Source organism: Lissotriton vulgaris, chromosome 5 (assembly GCF_964263255.1).
Source record: "Lissotriton vulgaris chromosome 5, aLisVul1.2, whole genome shotgun sequence".
Classification (NCBI taxonomy): Eukaryota; Metazoa; Chordata; class Amphibia; order Caudata; family Salamandridae; genus Lissotriton; species Lissotriton vulgaris.
The window spans coordinates 1319105814-1319125950 of record NC_141693.1 but is presented as its reverse complement, the minus strand read 5'-3'; the positions used below and the strand labels follow the sequence as shown (position 1 = coordinate 1319125950).

The 20137-nt window shown below is 44.3% G+C and overlaps 1 protein-coding gene across 2 annotated transcripts in view; it reads right to left on the bottom strand.

Annotated features, from left to right (window-relative positions):
* Positions 1-20137, bottom strand: part of SCUBE3 (signal peptide, CUB domain and EGF like domain containing 3) — a 1095585-nt gene that overhangs the window by 741292 nt on the left and 334156 nt on the right. For both annotated transcript variants that reach the window (XM_086923234.1, XM_086923233.1), the window contains exon 3: positions 14447-14572. In XM_086923234.1, coding sequence (XP_086779360.1) covers positions 14447-14572 — 126 coding nt within the window. The remainder of the gene's footprint in view (positions 1-14446; positions 14573-20137) is intronic.

The following is a 20137-nucleotide window of genomic DNA, read 5'->3' as shown; positions in this document are numbered from 1 at the left end:
CCCCCCTCCCACTCTTGTGACGGTCCTGAGCAGTGCTCTGTGCTGACTCCTGCTCTCTGGGGCCCCCACCCCACCCTTGTCAGGGTTCATGAGCAGTGCTCTGTGCTGCCTCCTGCTCTCTGGGGTCCCCAGCACACCCTTGTCAGGGTCCCAGCAGTGCTCTATGCTGCCTCCTGCTCTCTGGGGCCCCCACCCCACCCGTGTCAGGGTCCCAGCAGTGCTCTGTGCTGCCTCCTGCTGTCTCTGGGCCCCCACCCTTGTCAGGGTCCCAGCAGTGCTCTGTGCTGCCTCCTGCTCTCTGGGGCCCCAGCCCCACCCTTGTCAGGGTCCCAGCAGTGCTATGTGCTGCCTCCTGCTCTCTGGGCCCCCCACCCACCCTTGTCAGGGTCCCAGCAGTGCTCTGTGCTGCCTCCTGCTGTCTCTAGACCCCACCCCACCCTTGTCAGGGTCCCAGCAGTGCTCTGTGCTGCATCCTGCTCTCTCTCTGGCCCCCCCCCCCCGCCTCCCCTCCTTGTCAGGGTCCCAGCAGTGCTCGATGCTGCCTTCTGCTCTCTCTGGGGCCCCCACCCCCATCCTCTTTCTGTGCCTGCCACCTCTGACTGAAGAGAAACAATGTATGTTGATACTTTGTTTCTATTCAGCCAGAGGGAGGGGGCGAGGGGCTCCGAGCAGGCTGCAGACAGCGCAAGCCTCTCTCCCTCTGAAGCAGGTGCAGGCTGTCTGCCCGCTATTAACTGTGGATTATTCATTGAATATCTTGCTTCTTTTATCTTGTAATGCCTTTACCTGTCAGGTACCTATTCCGAGCATTGCACAACTTTGGTCTTACAAGCTGGCTTTGACTTGCCTTTATCCCAACTTGCGTGGACGGTTAACGTCTGTTGCATATAGCACGCGGCTGTGGGTTGCAGGGTTGGGCTACGGGGTCACAGCCTTGTTTTTTTTATAAAAAAACTGGATTTTTGTGAAAAACATGAATTTTACAATAAGCAAGTTTTCGGAAGATTGAACAAACATTATAATAGCTTGGGGGAACAGAAGGAGAACATGGAGGCGTGAGCTAAGCAGTCGCTTGCCTCTGGAGGCACCTTCGTACCACGCCTAAGAATGCGGCAAAATTGAGACCTGTAAACTTGCAGGATTCCTGTTTCAGGGACCCGCTACAAATTTGGGAGGTTCGATTCACCCATTTCTGTTTAGGTGATGGGTCGCGGGGTATCGGTAAACTTATCGCCTTGAATTGCTGCCGCCCTGGAGTTGAGGAGAGGCCGTAGAGCGGTGGCGCGGGGACTTCTCCGAGCAGAATCCGGAAGAGGCAGAGGCAGCACTGGAAGCCTGTCTGCGCTGTTCGTGCTGGAGAAAGCTGTGAGTATGGAGGAGGCGGACGGGTGCTTGCCCTTGGGGATCACTGGCCTCACATCCGCTCTTATATGTCCACAGCTGTATCGACACGAGGCACAGGGGGGCCTGAAGGAGGGGGGTGACCTTGGTGCAGTTTTTAGGTCTCGACTATTCTATCCTGTTAGGGATTGAATAGGCGAGATTATAGTAAGCAGTCCGAAAATTCTACCTAGCCCGCGGATCGCGTACAGTTCATGTGAGGCAGGTGTGTGAGGCAGACGCGTGCACATCAAACACCATCGGCATCAGACTTCAAAGGAAGCCGCTCGCACACCACCATTTGTCTGAGCCTCGGCATCAGACTTCAAAGGAATCTGCTTCCAAGCCGCTCCCCCACCCTCATCCGACTTCAAAGGAATGCGCTCCCGCTCCCCCGCCCCCCTCCTCCTCCCCGCCACTGCAATGCTGAGAGCTTGGTTTTTTTTGCATCCATTTCACGGGGATGTCGTGTTTTGTTCGGCGTTCTCTGCACCTTTCTCGTTTTTTTCTGGACGAAAGTAAAAGCCTACCATGCTTGTTTACAGTAGCCTTGCTCGTTGCTCCTCAAATGCTGTTGCTGTGTTGCCATCTCTCTAGGGACACTCAGATTAAAAACACTCGACTTGGTAGCTGCAATGCTACATCCGCTATGCTTTGCCTCTAGACCCATTGATCACTCGCAGACTGTGCTGACTCTGCCCCTCCTGATTCTGAAACTGACCAACGCAGTCACCACACAGTCTTTTCTCTCTGTCTTATGATGTCTGCCCTGCCACCATTTACTTCGGACTCCTCACCCTCACACACCCTCACACCCTCTCACCCACCCTCACTCACCCTCACACACACTCACTCACTCTCACACCCTCACCGTCACACCCTCACCCTCACAACCCTCTCACCCTCACCCTCTCACACCCCCTCACACGCTCACCCTCACACACCCTCACACCCCCTCACCCTCACCCTCACACCCCCTCACCCTCACACCCCCTCACCCTCACACACCTCCTCACTCTTACACCCCCTCACACTCACACACCCTCACCTCACCCTCACACATGCTCTCACCCTCACACACCCTCTCACCCTCACACCCCCTCACCCTCACATCCCCTCACCTCACATCCCCTCACCCTCACACCCCACTCATCCTCCCTCACACCCTCACTCTCACACCCCCTCACCCTCACACACCCTCTCCCTCACACACCCCCTCACTCACCGTCTCACCCACCCTCACCCAACCTCTCAACCTCACACACCTGTTCACCCTTACACACCCTCTCACCCTCACACACCCTCTCACCCACCCTCACCCTCACACAACCTCACCCTCACACCCCCTCACCCTCACACACACCCTCACACCCCCTCACCCTCACACACCCTCTCCCTCACCCCCTCACACTCCCTCACCCTCACACTCCTCACTCCCACACACCCTCACTCCCACACACCCTCACTCACACACCCTCACACCCCTTCACCATCACAACCTCTCACCCTTACACACTCTCACCCTCACACCCCCTCACCCTCACACACCCTCACCCTCACTCACCCTCACACACACTCACACACCCTCACCAGCATAGTATAACAAAACATAGTATAGCATAACAAAAGAAAGCATAGGATGCAAAATAAAACATAGCATAACAAAACAAAACAAAACAGCATAGCAAAACACAACAAAGCATAGCATAGCATAACAAAACAGAACAAAACATAGCATTGCATAACAAAACAAGGCATGGCATAACATAACAAAGCACCCCTCAAACACACTCTCACCATCACACCCCCTCCTCCTCACACCCCCCACCCTCACACCCCCTCACTCTCACACCCCCTCACTCTCACACCCTGAAACCCCCTCAGACCCTCTCACCCTCACACACCCTCACCCTCACACCTCCTCACACACCCTCACAAACCCTCACCCTCACACACCCTCACACCTCACTCACCCTCACACCCCCTCACCCTCACACACCCTCACCCTCACACACCCTCACCCTCACAAACCCTCACCCTCACACACCCTCACACACCTCACACCCCCTCACCCTCACACCCCCTCACCCTCACACACCCTCACACCCCCTCATACCCCCTCACCCTCACACACCCTCACACCCCCTCACACACCCTCACCCTCACAAACCCTCACCCTCAAAAACCCACACCCTCACACACCCTCACACACCTCACTCACCCTCACACCCCCTCACCCTCACACACCCTCACACCGTCACACCCCCTCTCCCTCACCCCCTCACACTCCCTCACCCTCACACTCCCTCACCCTCACACCCCTCACTCCCACACACCCTCACACCCCCTCACCATCACACCCTCTCACCCTTACACACCCTCACCCTCACACCCCCTCACCCTCACACACCCTCACCCTCACTCACCCTCACACACACTCACACACCCTCACCAGCATAGTATAACACAACATAGTATAGCATAACAAAAGAAAGCATAGGATGCAAAATAAAACATAGCATAACAAAACAAAACAGCATAGCAAAACACAACAAAGCATAGCATAGCATAACAAAACAGAACAAAACATAGCATAGCATAACAAAACAAGGCATGGCATAACATAACAAAGCATAGCAAAACAAAACATAGCATAGTATTACAAAACATAGCATAACAAAACACAACAAAACATAGCAGAACAAAACATAGCATAACATAACAAAACATAGCATAACATAACAAGACATAGCATAACATAACATAAAACAAAGCATAGCATAACAAAACATAGCATAACAAAACATAGCATAGCATAACAAAACACAACAAAACATAGCATAGCAGACCAAAACACAACATAGCATAGCATAACAAAACAAAGCTTAGCATAGCATAACAAAACATAGCATAACAAAATATAGCATAGCATAACAAAACACAACATAGCATAGCATAACAAAACAAAGCTTAACATAGCATAACAAAATATAGCATAGCATAACAAAACACAACAAAACATAGCATAGCATAAGAAAACAAAGCATAGGATAGCAAGACTAAACATAGCATAGCATAACAAAACAAAACATAGCATAGCTTAACAAAACACAACAAAACATAGCATGTCAAAACAAAACATATACTGGCATAGCAAAACATAGCATACCAAACACAACAAAACATAGCGTAAGCATAGCAAAACAAAGCATAGCATAATAAAACACAACAAAACATAGCATAGCATAACAAAGCATAGCATTTGTAATATCAATACATGTAAATCACGTAAATACAACACATATTGCATTACAAATGCTATAGGTGTCACATTTGCGAAAGTTATAACTATTGGCATTGTAAATGACAAAGGTATTAATTTCGCTATTTTACAAAACAAAACATAAATAAAAAATGTGTCATTTACAATACCAATAGCTCAAACTTTCCTAATGCGAGACCTATTGCATTGCAAATGCTTGTTTTACTTGGAGCGCCTGCAGAGGAAGACGGTAAGCTCTTCCTTCCCTCTCTTTCTATGCCGCAGAGTATATCAGAGCAGCCATCTGTGGGGGGTAAGGGGAGCCCTTTATGTTTGGTGCTGCACAGCGGGGTTTAGTCTCTGCTAATATCAGAACCCCAATAGTAAAGAGTGCTAGGAGAGGCAGGAAGCAGGGAGGTGCAGCGAAGGGGGTGACTAAAGAGAAACCATCCGATAAGAATATTAAGCAGCACACGGACGGCGAATCGGTCACAGATAGTAGTCCAACTCACAGGAAGGAGGGTATCCCCTCGGCCACAGAATTTGAAAACAACTCAACCTTCCAGCTCCGAGAAATTAAGGGCAAGAGCATTAAAACAGACATAGTCAAGGGTAAACCTTCAGAGTCAAGAACTAGGATTACTCCGTCCTTGAGATCCTACTTTAAAATTCCACCACAGGTGTTAGACGTGGCAAAGCAGGGGCAGACTCTTAGGAAGACTTCTGGGCAGATTGAGTTGAGCTCTTCCCTGGGGAATATGGAAGAGGTAGAGGCAGTTGGCACCCCAACGTCTGCTATACAAGCTGCACCTGTGGCTAAATCCTCAACTGTGGGTTTGGATGAAAGTAATGGCCATATAGGAATTGATAACCGTGTACATGAATGTAGGGGGACGAGTGAAGGTGGTAATGGGGAGAACATTTCTGTGGCCCATGATAAGGAATGCCCCAGTGTGGCAGCTCTGGAGGTGCTTTATTGTACCCTTTCAATGGACAATAGATAGGGGTTTTCTGTCTCAAAGGCAAATCAGGGGGAAATCAGGTTCTTCTGTGAGTCTCTGGAGAAAAAAATCGATTTCCTGAATTTGAGGACTGTCCCTTTAGAGAGCTCAGTTGGAGAACTCAGGAACGACATGGGAGCAGCTAAAGCAGACATAACAGTGCTTAAAAAGGAAGAAGCCGAGATAGACTCGAAATGTTTGAAAATAACTCTCGGCGTAATATTCTGCGTCTTTTGAATGTTCCTTCGGGAAAGGAGGGGGAAGATCTTAAAACATTTATTGTAACTCTCATAAAGGAATCAGTCCAGATCGAGGAATCGGAGGAAGACCTAAAGAAAGACATACAGAGGATCCACAGGGATCCCTTTAGGAAATATCCTAACCGGACAAAGCCAAGAAAGATCTTAATAAACTTTCTCACATTTTCCTTGAAAGAAAAAATTCTGAACTGTGCTTTAAAACAAAAATCATTGAGACCTGGAGACTTTGCCTTCCAAATTCGCTCGGACCTTGCACGTGCCACTTTGGATCGACAATGGGAGCTGGGCAGGAAAATGGAAGATTTTAAGAAACTGGGCTCAGTGGGCCAGCTAAAATTTCCTGCACTCCTGAAAATTATGCGTAATAACAAAATATACAACTTAAAAACAGTGCAGGAAGTGGATGAGCTTTTGGAAAATGTAACCAAAGTCTCCAAATAGTTTTGCCACGACGATAGGCACATAACGGGGTATTTGGGAGCTTTTTACTTCAAGACTTAGGATCTTTTAGATATCAAGCTTTCTTCTTGACTAGATCAAACACATATCGTCATTGCACTAGGTTTAGACTTTTTGGATTCCTCTTTTTTTTGCCTGTTTGAATTCATTTATCAGTAGTTAGGGACAAGTTAGGATGCCCCGGAGGGCAGAATCTGCACTTTAGTCCAGGTAGATGGGGGTAGGGTTCTCTAGGGAGGTGTTCAAGGGGCGGGAAAGGGAGAACGGGGTGGGGAGCATAGGGGTTTAAAAAAAAATTCTCATTTACCTTTTAGATTGGTTAGTTTTGGGGTGTTGCGCTTGGTTTGGTGTTGGCATTCGGGGAGACCTGGCATGCTATAGGTTCCATTGTTTAAACCGCCATGAGAACTGTACACTGCTTATCCTGGAATGTCAATGGGTTCCGGGTAAAAAGTAGGAGGGCAAAAATCGTACACTATCTTAAGGATTCCCCTGCTCAAATAATCATTTTACAGGAGACACATCTCCTGAGACAGGAAATAAGAGAGATCCTTGGGAAGGTCAGATGGGTGGAACATTGCATTACCTCCAATCATAGTGCTAATTTTAGGGGGGTTGCCATCTTGGTTAAAAAGCAAGTAAATGCTCTGCTTTTCAGTTCGATGGTGGACCCAGGTGGCAGATGGGTCATTGTCAAGCTATCTGTCAAAGGGTCTTTAACGGTAGTAGGTTATTATGGCCCTAACCAAGATGAACCATCCACTCTAAAAACTATTTTTGCAAATATCTTGGAATTTCCAGAACCAATCATTCTTGTTAGTGACTTTAATATAGTCCTGAATCCTCAGTTGGACAAGTCTCCAAGTAGCAGGGCAAATGTGTTGTCTACATCTAGAACATATGTTCAAATTATGATGAGGCAGCACGGACTGAGTGACATTTGGAGGAAAGGGTCAGGTTCCAATTTAGGCGTCTCGTTTTATAACCATAAATACAAACACAAATCACGGATAGACTATATCCTGGTTAGTCATGATATGAGGGATAAAACAAAGGATATAGGTTATCTGACACCCCACCTATCACACCATGCGGCGGTATGGATAGGTTTAACATGGGCAGAGAAAGAATTACCAAAGGTGTGGACGTTTGATCGTTTATTACTCTCGGACGATTCAGAAGCCAATTATTTATCTCAGGAAACAGTCCTTTCTAAATATAAATGTTGGGTCAGCAGAGATCTCCATAGTGTGGGCTGCCTGGAATGCTTATCTTAGAGGCCTGGTAACAAGTAGGATTTCCTACAAAAACAAGCAATATAGAGAGGAGGTGGAGTGGACTGAGCGTGATATGAAGGTCGTAGAGCAGAACATGAATGGGGAGGTCGATGCAGTAAAATGCCAGTAACTTCGGGCGAAATTGGTAACCCTGAAAGATCAGTTGGAGAGTATCATCCAGACGAGGATCTCTAAAAGATGGGAGGCAAGTAAGCTTGCCCATTTTGAATATGGGGAGGGGGCCAGCAAACTCCTGGAATGGAAAGCCAAGACCGACAGGGCACGAAATGTTAATAAACAAATTGATATTGAACATAACAATACAGTGGCAGTCACAGATGAAGAGATTGGAGAAGCCTTTTTTGTCTTTTTCCAAGATCTATATAATGAAGACAATGTGGTAGATAGCAATGGGGTTCGGGAGTGGCTAAGTGGGATTAATCTCACCTTTTTAAACTCCTCCCAATGAGAAAATCTGGAGCTTGATATATCCCAGCAGGGGGTCAGGAAAGCAATTGCCGCTTGTAAAGGTGGCAAGGCTGCAGGGCCCAACAGTCTTCCAGCGGAATTATATTCATTTTTGGGAGAAGCTATAATTCCAACTATGATAACTTTGTTCAATAAGATACTAGTTGAAGGTGCCAGATCTCCTGCTTCATGGGGGATGCAACCATAACATTAATTTTAAAGGCAGGGAAATCACCGTCGGACTGCGGGTCCTATAGACCCATCTCCCTCTTAAACAGAGATTATAAGGTCTTCACTAGGATCTTGGCAGATAGATTGGGTGCGGTGGTAGGTGGTATATTGCATTTAGATCAAAAGGGTTTTTTGAGAGGTAGGAATCTTTTCGATCTTACTTATGATTCTATTGGAGCCATTGACTGTGCTTTCGCCTTTTCGTTACCTCGGGCAGCAATGACACTAGACGCCACTAAGGCTTTCGATAGGGTCAATTGGAACTATCTCTCAGCAGTGTTAGAAAAGTTCAACTTTGGGGTGAAATTTCGCACAGTAATCCAGCTTATATACAGTGGCCCTTCGGCAAGACTATTAGTCAACGGTAAATTGACTAACCCCTTTAAGATCACTAGGGGAACCAGGCAGGGCTGCCCACTCTCTCCTCTCCTATTCGATATGTACATTGAGCCCTTTGTTCAGCGTCTCAGGGATGAGACGGGTATCACAGCATTTAAGTTTGGAGCATGGAAGAGGAAGGTAGCTCTGTATGAGGATGACATCCTGATCCTTACATCTGATTTAGAGTTGTCTTTCCCTCGTGTCATTAGGTTAGCACAAGAGTTTGGCCAAGTGTCTGACTACGGGGTAAACGCGTAAAAAAATTATATCATGGTATGGAATCTGCCGGAGTGTCGACACTAGGTCAAAAGCAATTTGAGATATTTGGGTGTTAGGATTGTCTAAAACATAGACAAAATTTCGGGGACCAACCTTGCAAATGTTTCCAAGGAATGCCAGAGACTCATGAAATCGTGGCTCCATCTCCCATTGACTATTATGGGCAGAATTAATTTAATTAAAATGGTAATATTGACAAAAATTACTTTTCTTTTTAATTCTATACCTTTATATTTTGAGAAGCAGGCCATTGACAAACAGCAGCTAGCAATTAATTCATTAGTGTGGGCTCACAAAGCCACGAGAATATCATGGAAGCAACTGAGGAGGAGGAGGGAGAAAAGAGGTCTTACACTCCCGGATCTCCAGTATTATGCCTGGGCCTTCCAATTAACACAATCAAGAATGCTGCTGAAATCCCCAGACTTGTCAGAGAGGGGGGTCATGTTCTCGGCCATGCTGAATGGAATGGGATTTTCACAGGAGGGGTTCCTTTTTAAGTATGCAGATCAGAGGTTTTTAAAGAAGATCAGACTGAAAGTCCTACTGGGTATGGCTCGTACATGGGCCAGAATTAAGCAAAGTACGGGCTTAAACTATTTTTCTAGTTTGGCTCCTTTGTGGGACTCTCTGGGGGCCCTGGGCTGCCTGAAAATTAAACTGGCAGCGCCACTTAAAACAGCTGGGCTTTGGGTGTGGGGGGATCTAGCTGCTGAGGGCTCACTCCTGCCCTAGGCCACGCTCGGTGACAAACTAGAGGAGGGCATGTCCAGGTTTAAATATTTGCAATTGCAAAGTTGGTCCCAGCCTTTGAAAAAACCTTTAGGTGAAGGAAACATTCTAGAGGAGCAACTAGTATTAAGACCGGCGGGGAGGAAAGAGGTGTCTTTCTTTTACTGGGCCATTGAGGAAGTTATTAATCGGTATTTTAAATTAGCCGAAGAACTGTGGAGTGCTTTTGTATCAGATATAGACTGGGAAGACTTGTGGCAAACTTCATTTAACACTTTGTTTGCACTGGTAAAACGAGCTTGGCTCAGGACGAACCACTATTTTACTACACACAGGGCCTATTTATCTCCCTCTAGACTTTCTAAAATAACAAAGGGCCCTCCTGCTAGCTGTAAGAAGTGTGATTTGGTGAGCGCTTCAGACATTCACATGTTTAAAGATTGCCCAGCTATCTCTGATTTTTGGGAGAGAGTGGGGGCTACCATAGCTGACATCCTGGGGACCCCAGTCCATATTTCTCTGGCCCTGATCGTTTTTGGTATTACTGGAGGAATTACAGGTCCGGCCAGGGGGTTCTTATTTTACGCAATCCTGCTGGCTAGACGAGAAATATGTAGGAGATGGGTGGAGCAAGATGGGTGGAGCCAGACTGGCTACCCAAAACCGATTTGGTCAGATTGCAGAATAGTAGAAAGAAGACTATGGGAATGTTTGCTTAGTTGGTCTCCTCATTAGTTTAGGGGGGATTTTAATTGAGTATTGTTGTTCTAGGGGTTTAAGTTGGTGTGCTATCACTTTGGAAATTTTCTTTTTTTTTTCTCTTCTCTTTTTTGATCCTATGATTATGCCTCTTTGGAAGCTCTCTGACTGTGCTGGGCCCTGCTTTCTCTTTGCTGGGACAGCAGCTACAGTCCTTGGTTACGAAGAACCAGAGGGCGAGTGCGACCAGCCTCTCCCCTAAAACGAGAGGTCAGTAACACCTAGTAGGTTCATTATTTGCCGGTAGGCGGGGAGCATCTTTGGGGCCCTATCTTGATTGCCTACGTCTCTAGAAATAGAGTAACGGTAACGACATCCTGCTTTTCTGTTCACTGCGGTTGAAGGCGGATGAGGATTAAAAAAAATACAAAAATACATCATATTAGCTTACCACTGTCAAATACATACTATTCTCAATATTGTAAATATAAATTGGATTATGCTACAAAAAGATATGAGCTTGAGCTCAATATTCTTTAACAAATCATTAATAAGAAAACCTTTGTGACAAGTTAGCATATGCAGAAATTAAGTTCATGAGAATTTTGAAACAACCAACTCGTATATCTTTCAAAATGGGCACTCATCCATGGCTTGCATTAGTACGTTTTATTTATTCATTAATTGACTTGAGTTTTATATAGCGCTGGCTAGACCCGGAGGCATCAGAGCGCTTTACATGAGGAGAGTTGCATAGCTTACAAATTATACATTGTTACATCTAGTACAGCAGTTACAAATTACGGGGCAGATTTACAAGCCCCTTGCACCGCTTTTACGCCACCGTTGCGTCACTTTTGTGACGCAGCGGCGGCGCAAAAGATGCACCATGGTGCGGGGTATTTACAACGTGACGTATCTCCCAGATGCGTCACATTGTAAAGCCCTGCGGCAGAAGAGGCATACCATCGCAGGGGGGGGGCGTTCATGCGCAGGACCACCTCCCAAAAGTGGCTAAGTGAAATATACAAGATTTCACTCAGTCACTTTTGGGCCCATGCTGCGTCAAAACCCTGCGCCTGCTTGAAGCAGGCGTAAGGATTGACGCAGCATTGACACATAGGGCCCTCCTGATCACTGCTGGAGCTGTGTCGCGCTTGCGACGCAACTCCAGAATTGCACCGCTTTTACGGCACAGATGCGTGACACATCTGTGCCGTTTTTGCCCCATGGTGCGCCGCATTGTAAATGCGGCGGATCATGGGTGACGGAGCTGCAGTGCACAATTACTGGTGCATCCTTGCCGATATGCAAGGATGCGCCAGTAATTGTAAATCTGCCCCTACATTTTTGGAAATATGGCACGTAGAGGGGTAAGGGGTAAAGTAAAAGAGAGAAGGGAGGGAGAATTTAACGGAGCATAGGCAAAAGGATAGACAAAGCAAGCAGGTGGAGAGGAATTCAGGGGAGAGAGGAAGGGAAAGGGGAGGTAGCCAAAGGATGAAGGAGGGAAGAGGAGGTGGAGGGGGTAGGGGACACAGCGTGGAGAACAAGTAGAGTAACTGTGTCTGAATGTCTGGTTGGGTGGGGCAGGGATAATTTTTCAGTCCTCAGTTATGTGTGATTCCCAAATTCACGGTGGACTCTCTCAGCGGGGTTGCTGAGACTCCATGGCATAAGATGCAGGATCCCTCCCCAACAAGGGGTGAGGAGTGCTTTGGTCACGGGCACACTCTGAGGTATGAAGGAGGGAAGAGGTGGTAGAGAAGTTGGGAAACCGGGCAAGGACGCAGTGTCCGATGTCCAGTAGGGTAGAAGAAGGTTCCCAATGGTAAGGGGATCAGTCCCAGTCCACCACTAAGTGTGTCACCCATGTCACTGAGGACTCTCTCAGATGGGTCTCTGAGACTCCAGGGCGAAGAAGCTGGATCTATCCCGAACAAGGGGAGTAGGAGTGCTTTGGACAAGGGCAAAGTTGTGGGTCGGTGGAGCCTAGAGTGGAAAACAGCACCGCTACTGGCATGTCCCAATGGCGGATCTGGAGGACGTTGCGACATGATCCGGGAGGGGTCCGCAGTAGACGAAGCGTGAAGGCTGAGTCCAGATGGTGGGTGTCGGGCTGCAAATCTGGAGTGTGTCGCGGGTCATTCTGGGCAGAGTCCGCAGAGAGCAGAACGAGAACAGTTAACAACTAGTTCTAATAACCGGTATCCTATTGAAACACATTGCAACTTTTGAAAATAAAAGTCAAATATTTGCTTGACATATTTTAGTTTAAGAATTTGTTGTGTATGCATTACAGGCAGGAAATGTGATTAATAGGCTATTAGGCATATAATGTTGGTGGACTCATTTGTTTAGAAACCTTGTATTTGTTGCGTTTAAATGAGGTGCAATGCATTCTTGTTGTTTTGAAGACAGACTAACATTATCGGCCTGAACTATAATAAAGGTAAACAAGTTTGATAGCAAAACATTACATACAAATTGAGAGGTATCTGATGAGGACCACAGAAAGAGAACACACCCTGTAGGTCACCGTGAGGTAAATGACGTTTATAACAGCATTGAAGATGTACTGTATGGTGACTAGATATGCAGCATTACTTTTCAAGAGAGGTAAGGGGTATATTCCTCAATAAAATATGAAGGCATTAAGAATATTGGCAATTGTTCATGGTGTTTATTCAGTGAACAATCTGCTTTTTTGGTTTGTTTAGTTACTAGCCAGATTTCCCTGATGAGGAGATTTATGAATATCCTGAAACACGTCGAATTTTGTAAATAGGGGGAAAACATCAAGTCTAATGGAAATATTTAGGAACTGAATACAATCAATTCCAATTAGGGAATCTGGAAATATGATGAAATATTGATACAATAAATGTTCAAAAGAAAAGATTTTCTCAACTTGATTATATGCATTTACGAGGCTGTGATGGTAAATGACTGTAAGGAAAGCTCCTTAAAACCTATGAACTTTTAATTTTAAATTAATTTGTGTGACAACAATCGCTCTCTGTATCTCCGTTCAACACTGACAGTGTCTAATGTAACTTGAAAGTCACTCTTGCCACTAACCTGTACATCCAACTACTACAAATGTAGAATGTCACTAAGGAAAATGATCTGCAAGTTAAGCGAAAACTTCCTCTGCACCTGCCAGAAAAGTGTGCAGTTTTGCTAGCTGTTGTGATCAAGTAATACAAAGCTGTGTATATGGGCCACTAGCAACTATGATGGCCAACTTACAAGAAAATAAATATCATGAGGTTGCCTCATCTGAAAACATAGACAACAAACTCCATCTACTCCGCATTGGAGTTCCTCAAGGAATGAATTCAAGGCTTCGTACCTCATGTACTAACATGCATTTTATACTTCTCAGCCTGAAACTTGAGAGCATCCACCTAAGGTTCCACCTTCTGTAACTCACTTCCAGAGAATGAGTGCTATACAAAAATACATGTACGTTTAACCCCTAGTCTCTCATTATACTTCTCCTAACGTTTTCCAATATGTCCAAAACATCCTTCAATTAATCCTAATCAGGGCGTCGACAAGCATAACAGAACCTTCCCAATGGCATCAGACCCTTTATCATAGTTGTTTGAGTGGGCGTTGCTCATAGCTGCTGGACTGGTCCTTATCCAAACACTTTCTGGAGAGAAGGAAAAGGTACCACTCGCAGTTTCACAACTGCCAGGTACCTCCTTAAAGTTCTTTTTTCTCCAGCTACATGAAAATCATATTATTGCAGGATTCCTTAGCTTTAATTGCCAGACCAAAAGCTGGACCCTCATCTGTTGCAGCCAAAACCCACACTGTAACAAGAAAAGTACATCCAGCCACTTCTACCACCATAAGGGTACCCCTACTTATAAAACACATTTTCCATCAATGGAAAGCCTCCACCTGGCTCTTGCTTTACCACTGCTAAGAGCACACCCCACCACTGGCGGCTGAGTTACTCCTACTGCATGGTGTCTGTTTTTTTATTTCAGGAAAACAACTTACCTAAGCAGTTATGTCCATCATGTGCAAGACGGAAGCCATCATAGCAGGTACATCTGTAGTTACCAGGGATGTTGACGCAATCATGCACACAGCCAGCATTATCTTCTCGCGCACATTCATCAACATCTGCATAAAAAGAGATAAATAACATGGAAATAAAAAATTTGCAAGGAACTTCCAATTGCATTAGATTCTACAATGAGGAGAAGAGAAAAAATGGATGGATGAAGGTCCTACCACCAAGAGTGTGAAGGTCATTGAGTTAGGAGTTAACTTGGAAGTGTAGGTAAGCTTGGTAGCATAGAAGGAGACAGGAATTATAACAGTACATGAAGAATGTATACTAAGCAGCCATTGGGAGTTCATGACGAGCTAAAGAGAAAGATTAAATATTAAGGTAGTACTGGGACTGAAGTCACAAGGATTCTCTTGTCAAAGTTATTGAAAAAAGCATGACTCAAATTCAGTTGAATTGTGTCAATTTCACATGAAATGTATTCCTTTCATTGAGTGTGGGCCACGCTCAAACACGATGCTCTGAAGTGATATACCATCAAGTAAAAGTATAATTAAAAAGACAACTAGCTAATACGTAATGCATAATGACAAAAATGTACATAAACTCAAGGTCTTTCGATATTATTTTGTGAACAAGCTAAGTAATATTCAAATCGTATTTTCCTCTGCAAAGATATTGTAATTGTTTATTTATTTATTTCTTTAGAGGTTTTCTACAGCGCTAGCCAGACCCGCGGGTATCGGAACGCTTTACAACGTGAAGAAGAGGAGACAAAATACAGGACAAGTCATGGTAGGAAAATAGAGAAAAAGTTCAAAAAGAAACTTTACAGTTCTGCTAAGCGTCAGAGGTGTGCCGATGAGGTAGAGAGGTCAAGGGGATCGAGGAGTGGCATTGAGGAAGAGGGGCCACGAGGTAGTCTCAAAGCCTAGGGAAGGCAAGACTGATAGGCAGAATGCATGAATGAGACCTTCACAAAACCATCTCTTAGTGTGAATAAAAAATGCTTAGAGCTGGACAGTCACTGAATGTAGGTGCATCTTTTAATTTCTCTTTTTGTTTTTTTGCCCTAGGGGTGTGCTACGAAGATCCTGGAAACACAAGCAGCACTTTGGGGTCAATATGCACTGTGTTAATAGCAAACCTGGATACATAAATTGATTCTGGAGAAAATTACAAACAGGCAGTGGTTCCGTCTCAAGCAGGCATAGAAAACCCCATTCTCAAAGGACTGATCCACCAAACCAGCCACTGTGCCATTCATGTAGACAGCGCATGCAGCAGCAAGATGAGCAATAGGAGCCAAGAAGAAAGAGCATCTACTACTTGTCATAATGGATCTCCACCAACTTCTGTTGGAAACAAGATTATATTTCACAATATACAGGGGGGATTTATAAGGATGGCATTCTTCTTCTCTTTCTCTCAAAAGGGTCCTAACAACGAATCCAAAACTTTTGCCAACTCCTAGTCCAGCCTTCTCATGAGCATTCTAAGTAAGCTGTACTTATGAATATTCTTATTTGTTAGAATGCATACGTCTAGGTTACATGACAAAGAGTTACTAAAGAAAGTGTGCTGTCGTTTTTGGAAACGAATCTTCTACTACCCAGAGGCATCTTTCCATCAATAGGGAAAATCCCTTTTACTTCCGGTATGTATGGCTGCGTTTTGGGAACGGAAATACATGTGCAGAGTGAACTAATTCTTAGTGCTTTTATGCACAGCAATGTTTCAACCATCTCTGAAGAGATGTCATTTAGGGCTATATGCTTTATTGATTCAGCTCCTCAGCCTGGCTAAGGCTTCCCCACTAAGGAAGACTGGGGCAGCTGGCAGAAAAAATGCAGCGCCCTTCAGAGCTCCAAAGATGGCTCCACCTATGGGAATTAAGCAGTACATTTCTCGAGAAATCCACAAAGGCACTAGGCAGGTTTACACATGTATCGCCCTGGTGAGGATCTAGCAATTGCTTGAATAGAACCCACCATTTTATGCTTATTCTGGGACAGTCTGGCTGCCAAACCACTCCAATTTCATTTGAAATGCATTGTTCTGGGGGCGAGTCAATCAGGCTAGAGCTAGAATTGTAATCTTTGCTCCCGCTCTGAGAAATGAAATGTGTATTTTCTGTCAACCTCACTGATAGCCAAGAGAGAGGAAGGGCAGAGGCGGGAGTGTTTTTGCTGGATACAGCAAGCTTTACCAGTCTCTGATAGTAAAGCATAGGGAAAATAAAAAAGTTCATTTAATTCAAAAATAAGTATTACAAATATTTGTATGTTAAATATGCGTGTAAATTCATTTTATAGATTTACTTTAAATGTAGAACAAAATACACAAATGCTACGGCACTAATAAAGTAATTTTGGATTAAAACAATCATGAATGGAAATATCTCAAAGTAAATTAAAATTAATTTTCTGAAGTTCAATTTAAAAAATAAATCCCCACCTAGAGAAAAGCAATAAGTTTTAATGTGCATTAATATTTATTATTGGTGATGTATACAATTCATTGAACTTTATTAAATGTTTAACATCAATGTATTGTTACATTATTTTGTCGATTTAAAATAGGTTATTTAAATATTTTATAAATAAAGAATAACTATACACTAATTGCATGAATTTTTTACACATTAATCTTTATTTATATTTTTAAATACGTTACATAATTTAATTTAACATTATTCCCTATGGAGTTTGGCTATGTTTAGTGCTAGTCTTACTACTGTTTTTGTTTTCTTTTTAGTAGTATTTTACACTGAGAGGGCTGGTTCTCTAACTTCACTTTGTTGTACATTTTGTAGTATGTAATACAAAACATACTAGAAAATCTAAGTTTTACCTAAACATATGTGTGCAGAGTTCTCCACCATGACTACGGAGTCTCCTCACATTTAGGATTAGATTTTATTAATAGTAAATGCGGATGGAACACAGGGGGATGGGTGAGAAAAGGGGCAGACTTATTACAAAAGGGGATGGGGTTAGGGAGGAGTAAAATGGGTTTTGTGAGGGTCAGGGAGGAGTTAAGGGATGGACGACACCCATCCACACAAGAGTAAGTCAATTGCTATACTCTGGAGATGGAGACATGTAACTTACACCTTTGTAGTAAGCCTACACTCTGAATTTGTGAATTCCGAAAGTAGCAAACTTACTTCCATAAAGTTCACCCAAAAGTGTAACTTACCTTGTAATTCAAGCCCAGATTTTCTGAATACCGAAAAGTATTAAAATTACTCAAAAGCATACACTAACTCAAAAAAACTGTATGTGCAGGGCCAGAGTTTACAAACAATTGATTAGACATGCATATGTATTTTGTTTTGTCTAGATACAATTCTAATACCTGTAGAACATCTAAAGTGTGGAGAGATCTCTCTACAGGAGTGGAAGGATACTGAAAGAAAGTAGGCAAAGTAATGGATTGATTAATGTGAATATTCAAAACAACTTTGTGTAAGAATTTCAAATGAGTCTTCATAACCACTTTACTGCTATGGAATACTGTATAAGGGTTGTGAGGACATAAAGCTTGAATCTCACTAACTCTAGATGCTGCTGTGATAGCAACTAGGAAAGCTGCTTTCCAAAAACGGTGTTGTAATAAGGGTTTATGGATGGGTTCAAAAGGTGGTGCCATGAGACAAGAGAGTACTATGTTCAAATCACAAGGACATGAGAAACAACTCTCTCAACACCCTCTAGGAAGTCTTTAAGAACTGGGACTTTGAAAAAAGAGGTTTGTGAAGGACATTTTTGTATAGGCAGTAGTAGACACCAAATGGACCAAAATAGAAGACAACTGTAAGTCAGATTTAGCCAAATAAAGCAAGTATGGAAGTATAGCTTCTTCTTGGCACATAGTTGGATCAATGTTCTTGTCAGAACACCAGATTTAAAAGCTCTTCTATTTAAAAGAGTGAGCTGAACACGTTGATGGATGTTTAGCCTCTTAGAGAATGTTCATGCATTTCTGTGGTAAATGTAAATGTCCATATAGTACGAGTTCAGGAGCAATGCTGCCAAACTCAAAGAGGATAGATTGGAATGAACCATCTGGCCTCTGAATTTCATGAAAAGGTCTGGTCTGCACAGCAGCTTCATGTGTGGACAATCTGATATGTGGAACCACCATTTTTGGGGCCACTAGAGACCTATCAATATAATTCTGACCTTCGAGTAAGACAGCTTGATGATTACTGATGGAATCAGGGGAATCGGAGGAAAAGTGTAGATAAATCTGCCTGACCTTTTGATCTATAAGGCATTTTCTGATGTCTCTGATTAGTAGTACCATGAGGCGGTTTGGGCATTTTTTGTTTTCCATAGTTAAGAATAAATCTATATGAGGAAAACCCTACAGCAAGAAGTTGTTTTGAACGATGTCATGTAGAATCCACTTGTGATTTTCTTGAAGATCCCTGCTTAAGAAGTCTGCTTGAGTGTTCTGGACACGCAGTAGATGATTTGCAGTGATTCTCAGGTCCCTGGCTAGCAACCAATTCCATATTGTTTGAGCTTCCAGTGAGAAGGTTCTGGAGCTTTTTCTCCCTTACTTGTTCAGATAGTACATCATTGTTGTTTTGTCTATCTAAACAAGAAGGGATTTTATCTTGAAGGTTGGCAGGAAAGACTTCAAGGTCAAATGAACAGCTCTTAGTTCCAGAAGGTTGATGTGAAATGTATTTTCGTTCGCAGAACATGTCCCAGAATATGAAGGTGTTCCATATATACTCCACCACCGAACAGAGAGGCATTGTTCACTATTGTCTGAGAGGGAACATCCTGATGGAAAGGTATCCCTTGTATGAGATTTTTCGGCTTGCACCACCATTTGAGGGATTACCTTTCTTTGAAAGAAAGTGTGATCTTGTCTTCCCAATTGCCGGAGTATTGCCTCCACTGGTTCTCCAGACACTCATGTAGTGGTCTCATCTGGAGATGGGCATTTGCCATCAGAAATATGCAAGATGCCACTGAGTCTAGAAGAGGTGGCACTCTTCTCACTGTTGGATGGGAGACTTATGTGAGAGATTTAGAAGCGACTCCTACTGGACAGAGGTGGTGGGGCAGGAAGGGGTGGCGTGAAAAAGAATAAAAAACACTCACCTGGCTACAGCCAGCTGCCTCCACTCTTACGTCCTCTTTGTATCTTCTTCCTGTTTGGAGCACCCAGGCTCCCCTATGCAGCGTTATGATTTGTCTGAGCACTGTTGTTTGGTGCTCAGACGGGGAATGGGAGCCTGGGCATTTTCTCCACCCCAGATGTAATGCAGCCTGGGTAGAGAGCATGCAAAGTGTGCATGAATGTTCGGCCGGCCGGGCTGAGATGGCAGGCCAAACATTAATGCGCACTTTGAGTGGGCAAACTACTCCTCCCCTTGGCCCCTGCTCTGTCAACAGGGCAGCCTCACCCGCACCAGAAATGGAAAACTAAAATGATAAGAACATTGGTTATTATCATTTTAGTTTTCCTTTAACTACTGCTCACAGAGCAGTGGGTAGAGAGGCGCCTCTGCTTTAGCGGAGGAGCCACCGCTGGAAAGATTGAGATTTCAGACATGTGGATAAAAGTTTCTCCTCCAAAGAATACACTTTTGCTTTTATGGTGTTGATAGTTGTTCCGAGATTATGAAGAGATTGACCTGGGGATGAGGTCAA